The sequence below is a fragment of the Micromys minutus genome (genome assembly GCF_963924665.1).
Source record: "Micromys minutus genome assembly, chromosome: X".
In the NCBI taxonomy this organism is placed as follows: domain Eukaryota; kingdom Metazoa; phylum Chordata; class Mammalia; order Rodentia; family Muridae; genus Micromys; species Micromys minutus.
In genome coordinates this window covers 50,992,043-51,012,388 of record NC_137970.1, presented here as the reverse complement: position 1 = coordinate 51,012,388, position 20,346 = coordinate 50,992,043, and the positions used below count along the sequence as shown (strand labels likewise).

The window sequence follows — 20,346 nt, the reverse complement described above, 5'->3', positions numbered from 1 at the left end:
TACCAAGATATTTTATATTATTTGTGGGTTTTGTGAAGGGCGTTTTTCCCTGATTTTTTTTTTTTCTCAACCTATTTACCATTTGTATAAAGGAGGGCTACTAATTTTTGCTTCTAGTTAATGTTGCATCCAGCCACTTTGCTGAAGTTATTTATCAGCTGTAGGAGTCCTCTGGTAGAAATTTTGGGTTGTTTATGTATAATATTATATTACTGGCTAATAGTGATACTTTGACTTCTTTCTTTCCAATTTGTATCCCCTTTATCTTCTTTAGTTGTCTTATTGTTCTATCTAGAACTTCGAATGCTATGTTGAATAGATAGGGAGAGCATGGGTAGACTTGTCTTGTCCCCAGTTTTAGTAAGATTATGTTGTTTTTATCCATTTGATTTGATCTTGGCTATTGGTTTAGTTTATATTACTCTTATTGTGTTTAGGTGTGCACTTTGTGGCCCTGATCTCTCAAACACTTTTTAACATGAAGGGAACACTTTTTTTGTTAACCACTTTTTCAGCATTTAATGAGATGATTATATGGGCATTTTTCTTTCAATTTGTTTATAAGGTGGAGAGATTTTCATATATTGAACAACATCTGCATCACTTGGATGAAGCCAACTTGACCATGTTGAATGATGTTTTTAATGTGCTCTTAAATTTGGTTTGTGAGTGTTTTATTCAGTATTTTTGCATCAGTGTTCATACCGGAAATTGGTCTGGTTTTCTTCCTTTGTTGAGGCTTGTGTGGTTTAGGTATCAGGGTAAATATGACTTCATAGAATGAGTTTGACAATGTTCCTTCTGTTTCTACTTTGTGGAATAATTTGAGGAGTATTGATATTGGCTCTTTTTTTGAAGATCTGGTAGAATTCAGCACTAAAAACTTCTGGCCTTGGGGGGTTTTTGTTGTGAGAATTTTAATGACTACTTCTACTTCATTGGGAGTTATAAGACTGTTTAAATAATTTAACAGTTCTTTTTTTTCTTTTTTTTAAGGTTTGATACTCTGCATTAAGGTCTTACTAGTTACAATGGGCAAAAAGTACATATAAAACAGGATGTAACCCAGAATTGGTCAACGTTTTCTTGGTGTGTAAGGGTTGAGCATGATGGGGTTTTTTTTTTTTTTTTTTGTTTTGTTTTGTTTTCTTTTTTTTCTTGAACTTCACACAGTCTGTGAGTTGTTTCTGGGGCAGTCCGAGCCTCTGGTGTTAGCATCCCACTATCAGTGACTGCATATTATGTTTGTTCTTTTGTGACTGGGTTATCTCACTCAGGATGATATTCTCTAGATGCAAACATATTTTTAAGAATTTGGTTAAGTTATTGATCCTGATGGCTGAGTAGTACTCCATTGTGTAAATGTACCACAATTTTTGTATCCATTCACCTACTGAAGGACATTTGGGTTCTTTCCAGCTTCTGGCTACTATAAATAGAGCTGCAATGAACATTGTGGTGCATGTATCTTTGTTGTATATTGGAGTGTCTCTGGGGTATATGCCCAGAAGTGGAATAGCTGAATCTTCAGGTAGTACTATGTCCAATTTTCTGAGGAATCGCCAGACTGATTTCCAGAGTAGTTGTATCAGTTTACAACCACACCAACAGTGAAGTGTTCCTCTTTCTCCACAACCTCGCCAGCATCTGCTGTCATCTGAGTTTTGGATCTTGGCCAATCTGACTGGTGTGAGGTGGAATCTCAGGGTTGTTTTGATTTGCATTTCCCTGATGGCTAAGGATGTCGAGCACTTCCTTAGATGTTTCTCAGCCATTCGATATTCCTCAACTGAGAATGTTTTGTTTAGCTCTGTACCCCATTTTTTAATAGGGCTGTTTGATTCTCTGGTGTCTAGCTTTTTGAGTTCGTTGTATACCTTGGATATTAGGCCTCTATCTGATATGGAGTTGGTAAAGATCTTTTCCCATTGTGTTGGCTGCCATTTTGTTTTCTTGACAATGTCTTTAGCCTTATAGAAACTTTGCAATCTCATTAAGTCCCATTTGTTAATCTTTGACCTTAGAGCTTGAGCCATTGGTGTTTTGTTCAGAAAATTTTGTCCTGTGCCTATGTGTTCTAAGGTTTTCCCTACTTTCTCTTCTAATAATTTCAGTGTACCTGGTTTAATGTGGAGATCTTTGATCCACTTACACTTGAGCTTTGTACAAGAAGAAAAGAAAGTATCTATCTTCATTCTTAATTTAACAGTTCTTGATTTAACTTTGGAAAGTTGTTTCTACCTAGAAAATCATCAATTTCATTTAGATTTTCCAATTTTGTGGAGTACAAGCTTTTGAAATTAGACCTGAAGGTTCTTTGGACTTCTTCAGTGTCTGTTGTTATGGCTCCATTTTCATTTCTGATTTAGTTATTTTTGGATACAGTCTCTCTGCCTTTTAGATTGGCTAAGGATTTGTCTATTTTCTTAATTTTCTCAAAGAATCAGCTCTTGGATTTGTTGATTCTTTGTATTGTTCTCGTTTTTTCTAGTTGATTGATTTCAGCCCTGAGTTTGATTATTTCCTGTCATTTACTTCTCTTGGGTGTGTTTTCTTTTTTTCTATTGATCTTTTTGGTTTAGTTTTAAATTGATAGTTTGAGGGCTGAAGAGATGGCCTAGTCATTAAAGACTAGGCTCACAACCAAAGCCATAAATTGTTAGTATGTGTGGTCTAATTTCTTTATGAAGGCACTTAATATTTTGAACTTTCCTCTTAACACTGCTTTCATTGTGTCCCATAAGTTTGTGTATGCTGTGCCTTCATTTTTATTGAATTCTAGAAAGTCTTTAATTTCTTTCTTCCCTGACCCAGTGATCATTGCGTAGAGAATTGTTCAATTTCCAAAAGTTTGTAGGCATTTTAGTGTTTCTGTTGTTGGAATCCAACTTTAATCTATGGTGGTCTGATAAGATACAAGGAGTTGTTTCAATCTTCTTGTATCTTGAGGCTTGCTTTGTGGGTGACTATATGGTCAGCTTTGGAGAAGAATCCATGATATACTGAGAAGATATAGTCTATTGTGTTTGGGTGAAATGTTCTGTAGACATTTTAGATCCATTTGATTAATAACATCTCTTAGTTTCATTATTTCTCTTTTTAGTTTCTGTTTTGATGGCCTGTCCCTTGATGAAACTGGGGTATTGAAGTCTCCCACTATTGATGTGTAGGGTTCAATGCTTTAGTAATGTTTCTTTTATGAATGTGGGTATCCTTGTATTTGGGACATATACGACATATACATGCAGAATTGAGATGTCATCTGGGTGGATTTTTCCCTTGATAAATATGAAGTGTTCTTCCCCATTTCTTTTGATTAATTTTGATTGAAAGTCTATTTTATTTGGTATTAGAATGTCTACTCCAGCTTGCTTGTTGGTCTTTTATTTAGATTTTTTTCTTTCCTACTCTGAGGTAATGTCTGTTTTTGGCTGACGTATGTTTCTTGTATGTTGGATCCTGTTTGCAAATTCATTCTTTTAGCCTGTGCCCTTTTTGAGGGGAATTGAGTCCACCGATGTTGAGAGATTTAAATGACTAATGATTGTTAATTCCTGCTATTTTGATGGTGGTGGTGGATGGTAATGATGGTGTGTGTGTGTGTGTGTGTGTGTGCCTTATCTTTCTTATCTTGTTTTCACTGGTGTGGAATTATTTATTTCTTGTGTTTTCTTGTGTGTAGCTAACCTCTTTGGATTGGGTTTTCTGTCTAGTGTTTTCTGTATTGATGGATTTGTGGAGAGATATTGTTTAAATTAGGTTTGTCTTGGAATATGTTGTTTTCTCCATCTATGGTAATTGAGAGTGTTGCTGGGTACAGTAGTCTAGTTTGGTATCCATGCTTTCTTAGAGGTTGTAATATATCCATATAGGCCCTTTTATATTTTAGAGTTCCTTTTGAGAAGTTAGGTGTTTCTGATAGGTCTGTCTTTGTATGCTACTTGGTGGATTTAAGGCAAACACATTCTATGGATATATGAATATTAAACACTTACCTATTAAAAAGAGGAGATGATGTTGGGGTGAATGGGTTTGAAGACACCAAGAAGAGTTAGAGAGCGGTAGTGGTGAATTGATAGAACAAAATTGCATTGTAATAATATATGATACTTTTAAGGAATAAAAAATGTTATTTAAAAATAAATTTAGCAAGAGGGAATCTTATTACAGAGCACAGGGGTGAGTCCACACTCTCTTTCCACTGACTATCCCAGGAGAGGACACCTGGAACTCTCAGGGTGCAGGTAGCTGTGCTGCCTGGAAACAAAACTTCTGCCCCAAGGACAGACCTGGCCCGGTTTCATCAGGATACCACAGGTTGCTGGGCTCTCAGAAGAACCACAGGAGGACTCTAACTCCTGTGTGCAGGGGTGAGTCCATACTCCCTCTCCACCAAATATACCAGGAGAGGCCACTGAAACTCTCAGGGCAGGGTTGGCAGTGCTGCCTGGGAATGGACACTCCTGGTCCAAGGTTAGAGCCAGCCCAGTTACATCAGAACTGGGCACTACCAAGGGAACTCACAGCCTACCCAGAGAGCCAAACACACAGGAACAATTTCCCTACAGAGAGCGCAGGCCCACAGACACAGGAGAGACAAGTTCCAGCAAAAGACAACAAGATCACCTAGCATCACCTATAAGAAAATGACAAGAGGCAGGTGCAAGAATATAAGAAACAAAAACCAAGCCAACCTGGCAACATCAGAACCCAATCCTCCCAACAAAGCAAACAATGGCTATCCAAAATCACCAGAAGAACAAGATTTAGACTTAAAAGCATACTTCATGATGATAAAGGAGATCATCGAGAAGCACATAAGTAACATACTTGAAGAAGTACACAAAAGCCAGGGGAACACACACAACAAGTTGAAGCCCTTAAAGAGAAAACACACACACACACAAAAAAAAAAAAAAAAAAAAAAAAAAAAAAAAACCACAAAAATCACATAATGGGCTACAGAAAAGCACAAACAAACAGGTGAAGGAAGTGAAAACAGAAATAGAAACAATGAAGAAAGACAAGCCTGAAGTAGGAAAATTTAGGGAAAGCATTGGGAGTCATAGGCTCAAAAATTACCAACACAGTACACGAGATGGAAGACAGAATCTCAGGGGCAGAAGATAACATAGAAAGCATTGACAGAACAGTCAGAGAAAATGCAAAAATCAAAAAGCTTCTAACCTAAAACATCCAGGAAATCTAGGACACAATGAGAAGACCAAACCTAAGGATAATAGGTGTAGAAGAGAGCAAAGACTCCCAATGAAAAAGCCCAGTAAATATCTTCAACAAAATTATAGAAGAAAACTTCCCTAACCTAAAGAAAGAGATGACCACAAACGTATAAGAAGCCTAGAGAACTCCAAATACATTGGACCAGAAAAGAAACTCCTCCCAACACATAATAGTCAAAACACCAAATATTCAAAACAAAGAAAGAATAATAAAAGCAGTAAGAGTAAAAGGACAAGTAACATATAAAGGTAGACCAATCAAAATTACACCAGTCTTCTCAACAGAGACTATGAAAGCTACAAGATCCTGGACTTTCGTCATATAGACCCTAAGAGAACACAAATGCCAGCACAAGTTACTATATCCAGCAAAACTCTCAGTTACCATAGATGAAGAAACCAATATATTCCAGGACAAAAGCAAATTTACAAGATATCTGTCCACAAATCCAGCCCTACAAAAGAAAATAGATGGAAAACTCCACCACAAAGAGGAAAACTTCATACTAGGAAAAGCAAGAAATTAATCCTGCAAATAACACCAAGGAAGACAAGGACACAGACATATATTACCTCTAACAATAAAAAGAGCAGGAAACAACAATCACTATTCCATAATATCTCTTAACATTAATGGACTCAATTCCCCAATAAAAAGACATAGACTATCAGACTGGATATGTAAACAGGATCCAGCATTTTGCTGCAAACAGGAAACTCATCTCAGCAATAAAGATAAGCACTACCACAGAGTACAGGGTTGGGAAAAAATTTCCAAGCAAATGGTCTAAAGACACAAGCTGGAGTAACCATCCTAATATCGAATAAAATAGATTTTCAACCAAAATTCATCAAAAAATGATAAGGAAAAACACTTTTTACTCATCAAAAAAAAATCTATCAAGAAAAGTTCTCAATCTTGAACATCTATGCTCCAAATAAAAGGGCACCCATATTCATAAAAGAGACTTGCCTAAAGCTCAAAGCACATATTGCACCACACACAATAATTCTGGGAGACTTCAATACCCAACTCTCATCAATGGACAGATCATGGAAGCAGAAACTGAACAGAGACACAGTGAAACTAACATAAGTTACGAAACAAATGAATTTAACAAACATCTATAGAATATTTCAACCTAAAACAAAAAAAAAAAAAATATACAAGGCACCTTCTCCAAACTTTACCACATAGTCGGTCACAAAACAGGAATCAACAGATACAACAATATGGAAATACTCCCATGCATCCTATCTGATCACCATGACTAAAGTGGGTCTTCAATAACAACAAAGACAACAAAAAGCCCACATACACACGAAAGCTGAACAATGCTCTCTACTCAACAATAGCTTGGTCAAAGAAGAAATAAAGAAATTAAAGACTTTTTGGAATGTAATGAAAGGCATAACATAACAAAATTTATGGGTCACAATGAAAGTAGTACTAAGAGGAAAACTCATAGCTCTGAGCACCTCCAAAAAGAAATTGGAGAGAGCATACACTAACAGCTTGACAGCACAGCTGAAATTTCTAGAACAAAAACAAGAAGATACACGCAAGAGGAGTAGATGGCAAGAAATAATCAAACTAAGTGCTGAAATCAACCAAATAGAAACAAAACAATCAAAAAAAACAGGAGCTGATTATTTTAGAAAATCAACAAAATCAATAAACCCTTAGCCAGATTAACTAGAGGGCACAGAGAGTATCCAAATTAATAAATTCAAAAATGAAAGGGAAACATAACAGCAGAAATTCAAGAAATCATGAGATCACACTACAAAGGCCTATATTCAAGAAAACTTGAAAATCTAGAGGAAATGAACAATTTTCTAGATAGATATTAGGTACCAAAGTTAAATCAGGATCAGATAAACCATCCAAGCAGCCAGATAACCCCTAAAGAAATAGAAGCATTCATCATAAGCCTCCCAACCAAAAAAAGCCCAGGACCTGATGGGTTTAGTGCAGAATTCTATCAGACCTTCATAGAAGACCAATATTCTCCAAACAATACACCAAATTAAAAGCAGAAGGAATACTACCCAACTCATTCTTCAAAGCTACACTTACTCACATTCCTAAACCACACAAAGGTCCTACAAGGAAGAGAACTTTAATCCCATTTCCCTCATGAACATTGATGCAAAAATACTCAATAAAATTCTTGCAAACCGAATCCAAGAACACATCAAAACAATCATACACCATGATCAGCTTGGCTTCATCCCAAGGATACAAGAATGGTTCAAATATGGAATCCATCAATGTAATCCACTATATAAACAAACTCAAAGGAAGAAAAATCACATTATCATCTCATAGACGCTGAGAAAGCATTTGACAAAATCTAAAACCCCTTCATGTTAAAAGTCTTGGAAAGATTAGGAATCTAAGGCCCATACCTAAACATAGTAAAAGCAATATACAGCAAACCAGTAGCCAGCATCAAACTGAATGGAGAGAAACGTGAAGCAACTCCACTAAAATCAGGGACTAGACAAGGCTGCCCATTCTCTTGCTAACTATTCAATAGAGTACTGAAAGTACTAGCCAGAGCATTCAGACAGCAAAAAGAGGTCAAAGGGATACAAATTGCAGAAGAAGAGGTGAAAATATCACTATTTGCAGATGATAGGATAGTATACTTAATTGACCCCAAAAGATCTACCAGAGAACTTTTACAGCTCATAAACAACTTTAGCAAAGTGGCTGAATATAGAATTAACTCAAATCAGTAACCTTCCTCTACTAGAAGGACAAATATTCTGAGAAAGAAATTAGAAAATCTTTGACCTTAGAGCTTGAGCCATTGGTGTTTTGTTCAGAAAATTTTGTCCTGTGCCTATGTGTTCTAACGTTTTCCCTATTTTCTCTTCTAATAGTTTCAGTGTATCTGGATTAATGTGGAGATCTTTGATCCACTTACACTTGAGCTTTGTACAAGGAGATAAGAAAGCATCTATTTTCATTCTTTTGCATGCTGAGTGCCAGTTGGACCATCACCATTTGTTGAATAGTCTGTCCTTTTTTCATTGAATGTTTACAGCTCCTTTGTCAAAAATCAGGTGACTGTATACGTGAGGGCTCATTTCTGGATCTTCTATTCTATTCCATTGATCCACATGCCTATTTCTGTACCAGTACCATGCAGTTTTCAGCACAATTGCCTTGTAATATAGCTTGAGGTCAGGGATAGTGATTCCCGCAGATGTTTTCTTGTTGTTGAGGATGGATTTCGCTATTCTAGGTCTTTTGTTATTCCAGATGAAATTGCACATTGATCTTTCCAACTCAATGAAGAACTGGGTTGGAATTTTGATGGGGATTGCATTGAATCTGTAGATTGCTTTTGGTAGGATGGCCATTTTTAAAATATTGATCCTTCCAATCCATGAGCATGGGAGATCTTTCCATTTTCTGAGAACTACCTTGATTTCCTTCTTTAGAGGTTTGAAGTTCTTGTCATACAGGTCCTTCACTTGCTTAGTTAGAGTCACACCAAGGTATTTCATAGATTTGTGACTATTGTGAAAAGTATCTTTTCCCTAATTTCTTTCTCCACATGTTTATCCTTTGATATAGGAAGGCTACTGATTTGTTTGAGTTAATTTTGTATCCTGCCACTTTGCTGAACTTGTTTATCAGCTGTAGGAGTTCTCTGGTAGAATTTGTGGGGTAACGTAAGTACACTATCATGTCATCTGCAAGGAGTGATGTTTTTACTTATTCCTTTCCGATTTGTATCCCCTTGATCTCCTTTTGCTGTCTAATTGCTCCAGCCAGGACTTCCAGTACTATGTTGAATAGGTAGGGGGAGAGTGGGCAGCCTTGTCGAGTCCCTGATTTTAGTGGGATTGCTTCAAGTTTCTCACTGTTAAGTTTGATGTTGGCTGTTGGTTTGCTGTATATTGCTTTTATTATGTTTAGGTATGAACCTTGAATTCCTGTTCTTTCCAGGACTTTTAACATGAAGGGGTGTTGAATTTTGTCAAATGCTTCTCAGATCTAGTGATATGACCATGTGATTTTGTTCCTTGAGTTTGTTTATAGGGTGGGTTACATTGATGGATTTCCTTATATTAAACCATCCCTGCATCCCAGGGATGAAGCCTACTTGGTCATGGTGAATGATGGTTTTGATGTGTTCTTGGATTCGGTTTGCAAGGATTTTGTTGAGTATTTTTGCATCAATGTTCATAAGTGAGATTGGTCTGAAGTTCTCTTTCCTTGTAGGGACTTTATGTGGTTTAGGAACGAGGGTTATTGTAGCCTCAAAAAATGAGTTAGGTAGTATTCCATCTGATTCTATCTTGTAGAATAGTTTGGAGAGTATTGGTGTTATGTCTGCAATAAACATCTGATAAAATTCTGCACTGAACCTGTCTGGACCTGGGCTTTTTTTGGTTGGGAGGCTTTTGATTACTTCTTCTATTTCTTTAGGAGTTATGGGATGATTTAGATGGTTTGCCTGGTCCTGGTTTAACTTTAGGATCTTGTATCTGTCTAGGAATTCATCCATTTCCTCCAGATTTTCCAACTTTGTGGAGTATAGGCTTTTGTAGTAGAATCTGATGATTTCTTGAATTTCCTCAGTTTCAGTTGTTATGTCTCCACTTTCCTTTCTGATTTTGTTAATTTGTATACTCTCTCTTTGCCCTCTAGTTAGTCTGGCTAGGGGTTTATCAATCTTGTTGATTTTCTCAAAGAACCAGCACTTGGTTTTGTTGATTCTTCGGATGGTTCTTTTTGTTTCTATTTGGTCTATTTCTGCCCTAATTTTGATTATTTCTTGCCGTCTACTCCTCTTGGGTGTATCTGGTTCGTTTTGTTCTAGAGCTTTTAGCTTTGCTGTCAAGTTGCCGATGTATGCTCTCTCCAGTTTCTTTTTGGAAGCACTCAGGGCCATGAGTTTTCCTCTCAGTACTGCTTTCATTGCATCCCATAGATTTGGGTATGTTGTGTTTTCGTTTACATTAAATTCTAGAAAATCCTTAATTTCTTTCTTCATTTCTTCTTTGACCCTGCTATGGTTTAACAGAGCGTTGTTTAGTTTCCATGTGTATGTGGGCTTTTTGTTGTCTTTGTTGTTGTTAAAGACCAGCCTTAGACCATGGTGATCTGAGAGGATGCATGGGAGTATTTCAATCTTCTTATATCGATTGAGGCTCGTTCTGTGTCCAATTATGTGGTCAATTTTAGAGAAGGTGCAATGGGGTGCTGAGAAGATGTATTCTTTTACTTTAGGATGATATGCTCTGTAGATTTCTATTAATTCCAGTTGGTTCAAAGTCTCTGCTAGTTTTACAGTGTCCTTGTTCAGTTTCTGTTTCCATGATCTGTCCATTGGAGAGAGTAGGGTATTAAAGTCTCCCAATATTATTGTGTGGGGTGAAATATATTTTTTGAACTTTATTAGGGTTTCTTTTATGAATGTGGCTGCTTTTGTATTTGGAGCATATATGTTAAGGATTGAGAATTCCTCTTGACAGATTTCCCCGGTAATGAGTAAAAAGTGTCCTTCTTTATTATTATTATTTTTTTTTGATAACTTTTGGTTGGAAATTTACTTTTTTTGATATTAGAATAGCCACTCCAGCTTGCTTCTTGGGGCTATTTACTTGGAAGTTTTTCCCAACCTTTTACTCTGAGATAGTGTCTGTCTTTGTCTCTGAGTTTCCTATGCAGCAAAATGCTGGATTTTGTTTATGTATCCAGTCTGATAGCCTATGTCTCTTTATTGGGGAGTTGAGTTCATTTATGTTAATAGATATCAAGGAATAGTGGTTTCTGCTTCCTGCTATTATTGCTTTTGTAGGTTGAGTTGTGTCTGTGTCTCTTTCTTCTTTGGTTTTCTTGCTTAGGAGTTTTCTTGTTTTTACTAGGATGTAGTTCCCCTCATTGTATTTGGTTTTCCAACTATAATTCGTTGTAATGCTGGGTTTGTGGTCAGATATTGTGTAAATTTATATTTGTCTTAAAATATCTTCATCTCTCCATCTATGGTGATTGATAGTTTTGCTGGGTATAGCAGCTTGGGCTGGCACTTGTGCTCTCTTAGGGTGTGTATGATGTCTATCCAGGCTCTTCTAGCTTTCATAGTCTCTGTTGAGAAATTGGGTGTGATTCTGATTGGTCTGCCTTTATATGTTACCTGACCTTTTTCCCTTACTGCTTTTAGGATTCTTTCTGTGCTTTGGGCACTTTGTGTTTTGACTATTATGTGTCGGGAGGAATTTCTTTTCTGGTCCAACCTATTTGGAGTTCTGAAGGTTTCTTTTATGGTCGTGGTCATCTCATTCTTAAGGGTAGGGAAGTTTTCTTATACGATTTTGTTGAAGATATTACTGTGCCTCTTAGTTGATATTCTTCTCCCTCTTCTATTCCTATTATCCTTAGGTTTGGTCTTGTCATTGTGTCCTGGATCTCCTGGAAATTTTGGGTTAGGAGCTTTTTGGGTTTTGCATCTTCTCTGGCTGTTTTGTCTACAGTGTTGTCTTCGGCCCCCGAGATTCTCTCTTCCATCCCTTGTAATCTGTTGGAAATGCTTGCTCCTGTGACTCCTGATTTTTGTTTTACGTGTTCTACCTCTAGGGTTATCTCTTTTAGTGTTTTCTTTATTGTGTCAATTTCCGTTTTAAATTCCTTCTTTCATTCCTTCATCTCTTTGATTCTGTTTTCCTCTAGTTCTTTGAGTTCTTTGAGTGATTTTCTTGTTTCCTCTTTAGAAGCTTCTGATTCTTTTTGCTTTTCCTCCCGTTCTTGTTTAAGGATCTCTATCATCGTCTTGAGGTATGATTTTAGGTCTGCGTCTTCTTTTTCTAGAGTGTTTGGCATTCCAATGTTTGCTGTGATGGGAGAGCTGGGTACTGGTGTTGCCAGGTTGTCTTGGTTTCCTTGGGATATGCTCTTTAGCTTTCCTCTTGTCATCTTGTCAGTGATATGTTCTTGCCTTTCCCTTGTACCTGGTCTGTGTCCCTGGATCTCCACTGGTCCAGGTGGTGGATAGTCTGAGCCCTGTTCTGCACCCCAAAGCCGCCGGGTGGGAACAGAGGTCCCAATGCTGGGTTCCTGATCCCTGGATCAGGCAGGGCAGGGGCGCATGGTTTTTATTCATAAGCAGATACTAGCCCACAAGTTGGAATACCCAAGACACAATTCACAGAACATATGAAGCTCAAAGATAAGGAAGGTCAGAAGGTGGATGCCTCAGTCCTTCTTAGAAGGAAGAACAAAACCTTCATGGGAGGAAATAAAGGGACAAATAGAAGCAGGGAATGGAAAGAATATCATCCAGAAATGCCTCCTGGGATCTACCCCATATGCTGCCACTAAGCCCAAGCAGTATTGCTGGTGCTAAGTAGTGCTTACTCGCAGGAACCTGATATGGATGCCTCCTCAGAGGCTCTGCCAGAGCCATACTGATACAGAGGAGGATGCGTGCAGCTAATCATAAGACTGAACACGAGGACCCCAATGAAGGAAGTAGAGGAAGGACTGAAAGAGCTGAAAGTGTCTGCAACCCATGAGAAGAACAAAATGAACTACTAACCAAACCCCTCACAGTTCCCAGGGACTAAAACATCAACCAATGAGTTCGCATGGAGAGATCCTTTGCCTCGGGTGCATATATAGCAGAGGATAGTGTTTTCTGACATCGGTGGGAGGAGAGGTCTCTGGTTCAGCGAAGGCTCATTTTCCAATGTAGAGGAACACTAAGGTGCTCAGGTGGGAAAGAGTAGTTGGAAGAGGGAGCGCCTTCATGGGGGCAATGAGGGGATGGGATTGGGGAAAGAGATAACATCTGAAATGTAAATTCAGAGAATATCCAATAAAAAGAATTTCTATAAAAATATAATAATAAAATAAATTTAATGCCCAGTACCATAATACAAACAGCAGTTATTGTTCACAACTCAGGGGACAGCTAAGGGTTTATATTATAGTGCTGTTTGGAGAAGTAAGTTACATGTGTTACAAGTTATTATGTCTTTGGTGTACTTTATTTCATTACATAAGAAACAGCATTTTGTATTACAAACAAAAATTATAGTAATAATAATTGTGGGAAAAAACAGGTATTTTAAAGGATGTAAATTTCTGTATTCTATTTTGTTTATTCAAAGAATGGGACAGAGACACTCAACAGAATGCATTGGCAACATATCAAATTTTGTAATGGTTTAAATTTAAGCAGGAATCTGTCCTCCATTGCCAATGCCTGATTCAAAAAGCAAGTGAACAAAAAATAACCTACCAGATTTTCATGAATTTTCTATAGCATGTCACAAACAAAGAGTTCCTTGTCACTGCCTAATTTTTCTTTCATTCCAGCATATAATAAACCTTGTCAAGAAAATCTGTATTAATTAAGGATGGTTGCAGCTAACCATTGGACTGAACACAAGGATCCCAATGAAAGAGCTAGAGAAAGGACTGAAGGAGCTGAAAGGGTTTGCAACCCCATGGGAAGAACAACATTATCAACAGCCAAACCCTCCAGAACTCCCAGGAACTAAAACACCAACCAATTAGCACTCATGAAGAGACCCATGGCTCCAGTTGCATATGCAGCAGAGGATAGCATTCTCTGGCATCAATGGGAGAAGAGGCCTTTGGTGCATTGAAGGCTCATTTTCCCGGTGTAGGGGAATGCCAAGGGGCTGAGGTGGGAGAGGGTGGTTGAAAAAGGAAGCTCCTTCATGGAAGCAAGAGGAGGGGGAAATGGGAGGGGGGAAAGTGAATAACATTTGAAATGAAAATACAAAGAATATCCAATAAAAAAAGAAAATCTCTTTTACTTAAATCTATAGCTAATATACTACACTAAAAAATGTATTAGTTAATTTACATCGAGGTCACATCACTAAGACATGGAATATGATCTTCCTCTGTCTTTCCTCCCATAGAAACATCAATTCAAATATCCGTTCACATGGAGAAATGCTTTCACAAGACATGAGAACATCAAGTGGAAGAGTACAGCATAGAAGTCAGATATGAAAAAGGAAAGGAAGGAAGGAAAGACAATTTCACATCATATGCATTTCTTCTGCTCAATCTCAGATGTCATGTGCTCAAAGGATCTCTTCTAAGTGGGGGAGAGAGGGGAAAGTTTATATGTCTAAGTGGAACATTACCTCACACTCCAAATTAAAATCGACATGGATTCTCACATACAATGAACACTGGCAGATTAGGTTTTCAAATCAGCAATGGTTTAATTCTGAAAGGCAGCAGAAGTCTCTAGAGAAATTATCTTCTCTTATCCTTGTTAATTGATGAGAGCTGATAAAACTTTTTAAAGTTTTTTTTTCTGTGAAAATTCTTGAAAATTATCACATTGGAAGTTTCTTTAGTTTTTCATTTTGACCATGGAAGGCACTACACAGACATTTGCAGCACCATCAAAGCAATACCTGGTGTTTAATGTTGTGTCTATTATCTGTAAGCCAGAAATCCTTCTCAGGCCTAGCTGTGAGAACATTAGTGTCAGGGTAAACGAAATAGATGAACCTGGAATCAGCTTGCCAAGGTAGCTTCCTGAACGTCCTAACCAGTGAACAGAGGTTGTACTGTACATTCTCATGATCAGGTTCATTTTCCTATCAGAGCAATTTGTTAACTTGCAGGTTATTTGAAATGGTTTTTCTAGGGCTACAGTATCTGGAATTTTGTCCAAAGATAGCTTTAGGTCTCCACAACCTTGAGCTTCTCTTTCAAGAGGGACTGCATATAGCATTGCCATTTCACCAAGTTCCCTTTTCCACACAATTTTTAACTTTCCCATTTTTGTTAGGCCACTAAGGGTTCTTGCTCCCTCCAAATATTCCTCCTTGACCGGCAGGTGGTATAAGTAGCAGCGTTCTTCTGTCGCCTGCAAAAATGTTCTGGTTCCAAATGTGCATTCATCTTCTCCATCCAGATTGAGAGTATTTAATGGTTTTGGGGTGTACATTTCAGGTAGCTCCAAGGAAACATTTTGTATAAACACAGTTTCACGTGAAATGTTTTTAATGTGAACTTCAAGAAATAAATCATCTTCGTCTGAGTTGTAAAACTTGGTTTTGACGTCCAGTGGCTGTGAACGAAAAAATAGACACAGATTCTTTAAAAACATCTCTGTATATTGAGTTGAACAGACACTGAATTAAGGGGAACAACCCTCCCAGGGTCCATTCTTTTGTCATAAATGACATCATCAGTACACTGTTCTACCACTATAGCCATGGAAACCAAAATTTTTAAAGGCTGAGTTCTTTTCAGTATTATGTTATTATGACTTGTCATCACTAGAAATCTTCCTATGACTGTAATTTTCTCTTTCTCAGCAATATAGCTAAGAGGGTTTAATGTGATGTCAATCTTCCCATCAAGCATTTACATTTGTGGTACAGCGCTACTTCTCATGAGCTAGATACAGAAATTAGCAAGAATTTCAGTATTTTAACATGTCTTTTTTTTTTTAGTTTTCTTAAACCATAATTTATTTTTAAGTCATTTATTTTATAAAATATTATAGCGCACAAAATTTGTTACATAATAAAATATGATGAATATATTTTTTTCGCAAATATTTTTTAAAACTTTATTTTAAAAAACAAAGATAAAAGAAAAAAATTTAAACATTTTTGCATAAATGTATACAAATACAATTGTGTCAGTGCTTGTTTTTTTTTTCTTTTTTTTTTTAAGGTTTGATACTCTGCATTAAGGTCTTACTAGTTACAATGAGCAAAAAGTACATGTAAAACAGGATGTAACCCAGAATTAGTCAACGTTTTCTTGGTGTATAAGGATTGAGCATGACTTTTTGTTTTGTTTTGTTTTGTTGTTTTTCTTGAACTTCACACAGTCTGTGAGTTGTTTCTGGGGCAGTCCGAGCCTCTGGGGTCAGCATCCCACTATCAGTGATTGCATATCATGTCTGTTCTTTTGTGACTGGGTTATCTCACTCAGGATGATACTCTAGATGCAGCCATTTTCTTAAGAATTTGGTTAAGTCATTGTTTCTGGTGGCTGAGTAGTACTCCATTGTGTAAATGTACCACAATTTTTGTATCCATTCATCTACTGAAGGACATCTGGGTTCTTTCCAGTTTCTGGCTATTATAAATAGAGCTTCTATGAACATTGTGGTGCATGTATCTTTGTTGTATATTGGAGTGTCTCTGGGGTATATGCCCAGAAGTGGAATAGCTGGATCTTCAGGTAGTACTATGTCCAATTTTCTGAGGAATCACCAGACTGATTTCCAGAGTGGTTGTGTCAGTTTACAACCCCACCAACAGTGGAGAAGTGTTCCTCTTTCTCCACAACCTCGCCAGCATCTGCTGTCATCTGAGTTTTTGATTTTAGCCATTCTGATTGGTGTGAGGTAGAATCTCAGGGTTGTTTTGATTTGCATTTCCCTGATGGCTAATGATGTCGAGCACTTCCTTAGATGCTTCTCAGCCATTCGATATTCTTCAATTGAGAACATTTTGTTTAGCTCTGTACCCCATTTTTTAATAGGGTTGTTTGATTCTCTGGTGTTTAGCTTTTTGAGTTCTTTGTATACCTTGGATATTAGGCCTCTATCTGATGTGGAGTTGGTATAGATCTTTTCCCATTCTGTTGGCTGCCGTTTTGTTTTTTTGACAATGTCCTTGACCTTACAGAAACTTTGCAATCTCATTAAGTCCCATTTGTTAATCTTTGACCTTAGAGCTTAAGCCATTGGTGTTTTGTTCAGAAAATTGTCTCCCGTGCCTATGTGTTCTAAGGTTTTCCCCACTTTCTCATCTAATAGTTTCAGTGTATCTGGTTTAATGTGGAGATCTTTGATCCACTTACACTTGAGCTTTGTACAAGGAGATAAGAAAGGATCTATTTTCATTCTTTTGCATGCTGAGTGCCAGTTGGACCAGCACCATTTGTTGAATAGGCTGTCCTTTTTCCATTGAATGTTTACAGCTCCTTTGTCAAAAATCAGGTGACTATATACGTGAGGGCTCATTTCTGGATCTTCTGTCTTAAAGATGGATGAAAGCAATCATACAAGGACACATGCTCCACGATGTTTATAGCAGCCTTATTTATAATATCCAGAAGCTGGAAAGAACCCAGATGTCCTTCAGTAGATGAATAGATACAGTATATGTGGTACATTTACGCAGTGGAGTACTACTCAGCTATTAAAAACAATGACTTCATGAAATTCAAAAGCAAATGGATATATCTAGAAAATATCATCCTGAGTGAGGTAACCCAATCCCAAAAACACACTCATGGTATGCACTCACTGATAAGCCCAAAAGCTCGGAATACCCAAGATACAATTCAAAGACCAGATGAAACTCAAGAATAAGGATGACCAAAGTGTGGATCCTTCAGTCCTTCTTAGAAGGGGGAACAAAAATATTCTCAGGAGGAAATATGGAGACAAAGCTTGGAGCAGAAACTGAAGACCATCCAGAAACTGCCCCACCTGGAGATCCATTCCATCTACCCCCACCAAACCCAGATAATTGTTGATGCCAAGAAGAGCATGCTGACAGGAGTCTGATATAACTCTCTCCTGACAGGCTCTGCCAGACCATGACAAATACAGAGGCAGATGCTCAAGGCCAACCACTGAGAATGGGGTCGTTAATGGAGAAATTAGAATTAGAGGAGTTGAAGATGTTTGCAACCTTGTAAGATCAACAATACCAACAAACCATATCTCCCAGGGACTAAACCCCTATCCAAAGAGTACACATGGATGGACCCATGGCTCCAGCTGCACATGTAGCAGAGGGTAGCCTTGTTGGGTGTCAATGGCAGGAGAAGACCTTGGTCCTGCCAAAGTTTGATGCTCCAGTGTAGGGGAATGTCAGGATGGGGAGGCGGTTGGCTGGGTGGGTGGATGAACAACCTCATAGAAGCAGGGGGAGGGGGATAGGGGATATGGAGGAGAATCTGAGAAAGGGGATAACATTTGAAATGTAAATAAAATATTTCCAATAAAATCAGTAAAAATAAGGCAAAATGGGGTAACAAAGTAACAAAGACCCCTAAAAAAGATACTTTAACTAAGACAACATGCTATGACATATATATACGACAACATACTATGTCATATGTGTAGAATTCCGCAAGGCAGGTGTCTAGAATTGAATTCAGATCATTAAGAGTAGCAGCAAGCACCTTTACTCACAGCATCAGAAACAAGAAAGATCGGCTGGCGGACCGAGAGCTGAACTGAGGAAAGCTACTGTTGTCGCTGAGAGAAACCCGCGCTACCGCGCGCGGCCATCTGGAGGCTGCTGACGCGTGGCCCTGTGCTGCTCCTGCTCTTTTCAGATTCCTGGGCAGCCATTCTCACCAGAGTTGGTCTGAAGACGCTCCTCCCAGTTCCAACTTTTGAAGACGTCTCCATCCCTGAAAGGTCCAAGCTTAAACTTGTTGAAGGAGTCCCACTTATACCAAAAGTAAGAAGAGAACCTAAAAATTTGAAGGACATACGAGGGCCTTCAGCTGAAGCCACTGACTTCACAGAAGGCAATTTTGCAATTTTGGCACTTGGAGGTGGTTACCTCCACTGGGGTCATTTTGAAATGATGCGCTTGACAATCAACCGGTCTATGGATCCCAAGAACATGTTTGCCATATGGAGAGTACCAGCCCCTTTCAAGCCCATCACTCGAAAAGGTGTTGGGCAGCGCATGGGGGGAGGTAAAGGTGCCATTGATCACTATGTGACACCTGTGAAGACTGGCTGCCTCATAGTAGAGATGGGTGGACGCTGTGAATTTGAGGAGGTAAAGGGTGTTTTGAACCAAGTTGCCCACAAGTTGCCCTTCCCAGCAAAGGCCGTGAGCCGTAAGACTCTAGAAAAGATGCACCAAAATCAAAAAGAAAGAGAACTTAACAACCAAAATCCCTGGACCTTTGAGCGCATAGCCACTGCCAACATATGTGGCATACGGAAATTCCTGAGCCCATATGACCTGACACAGAAATGGCGATACTGGGGCAAATTCTACATGCCAAAGCGTGTATAGTGAAATCACAAGGAACATGTACCCAGACTCAGAATCTGTGCCTTTATTGTCCGTAGGGTCTTTGGATCCTAACTAAGCACATGAGTGACTTCTGAAAAACTGTTGTCACCTGATTGGTTCTGATTAAAATTTGAGTGTAACCTCAAAAAAAAAAAAAAAAAGAAAGAAAGAAAGAAAGAAAGAAACAAGAAAGATCCTGTCTCAACAAAGTAAAAAGAACCAACTCCTTAAAGTGTCCTCTGACCTCCACACCCGTCATGACCTACCACGTGCCCAGATTCACACACACACACACACACACACACACACAGAGAGAGAGAGAGAGGGGGGGGGGAGACAGAGAGTCAGAGAGACAGGCAGAGAGAGACACAGAGAGAGACATGCATGACAAGAATGTCAAGTCTTTGAAGAAAGAAACTGAAGATATCAGAAGATAAAAAGGTGTTCTGTGCTCATAGATTGGTAGGATTAACATAGTAAAAATGGACATCCTACCAAAAGGAATTTACAGATTCAATGTAATTCCCATACAAATCCAACATAATATTTTACAGACCTTGAAATGACAATTTCCAACTTCATATGGGAAAAAACAAACAAAACACCAAAGGTTAGCTAAGGCAATCCTGAGCAATGAAAGAACTGCTGGATATATCACCACCCATGATGTCAAATTGTACTAGGGATCTTTAGTGTAATAAATCATGATATTGGCATAAAACAGAGAGGATGATCAATGGAATCAAATTGAAGACCCAGACATAAATCCATATTCCTAGGGATACTTGACTTTTGATAAGGAAGCCAGAAATATACACTGAGAAAAGAAAGCATTGTTGACAAATGGTCTAGCTGGATGTCAGTGTGTAGAAGAATGCAAATAGTTCCATATTTATCATGCTGCACAAAACAAGTCTAAGTGAATCAAAGACCTCAACCTAAAATCAGATGCACTAAATGTATTAGAAAGAAAGTGGGAAATAGGCTTGAAAGTTTTGGCACAGGAAACAACTTTCTAAAGAAAACACCAATACCTCAGGCTCTAAGATCAACAATTGATAAATAAGACTTC

At 38.2% G+C, this 20,346-nt stretch overlaps 2 protein-coding genes across 2 annotated transcripts; one reads left to right on the top strand and one right to left on the bottom strand.

Moving 5' to 3' along the window:
* Window positions 1-14,602: 14,602 nt before the first annotated feature.
* On the bottom strand, window positions 14,603-15,367 carry LOC308414942 (trafficking protein particle complex subunit 13-like; the record flags this gene model as incomplete). Its single annotated transcript, XM_080910101.1, has 1 exon — window positions 14,603-15,367. One exon carries the CDS (start codon window positions 15,365-15,367, stop codon window positions 14,603-14,605), a length of 765 nt encoding a protein of 254 aa, XP_080766227.1.
* A 237-nt stretch (window positions 15,368-15,604) lies between these two features.
* Window positions 15,605-19,274, top strand: LOC308414941 (large ribosomal subunit protein uL16m-like; the record flags this gene model as incomplete). The annotated part of the gene is made up of 2 exons (XM_080910100.1): window positions 15,605-15,638; window positions 18,499-19,274. The coding sequence occupies 2 exons, from the start codon at window positions 15,605-15,607 to the stop codon at window positions 19,272-19,274; spliced, it is 810 nt and encodes a 269-aa protein (XP_080766226.1).
* Between the last annotated feature and the right edge of the window lie 1,072 nt (window positions 19,275-20,346).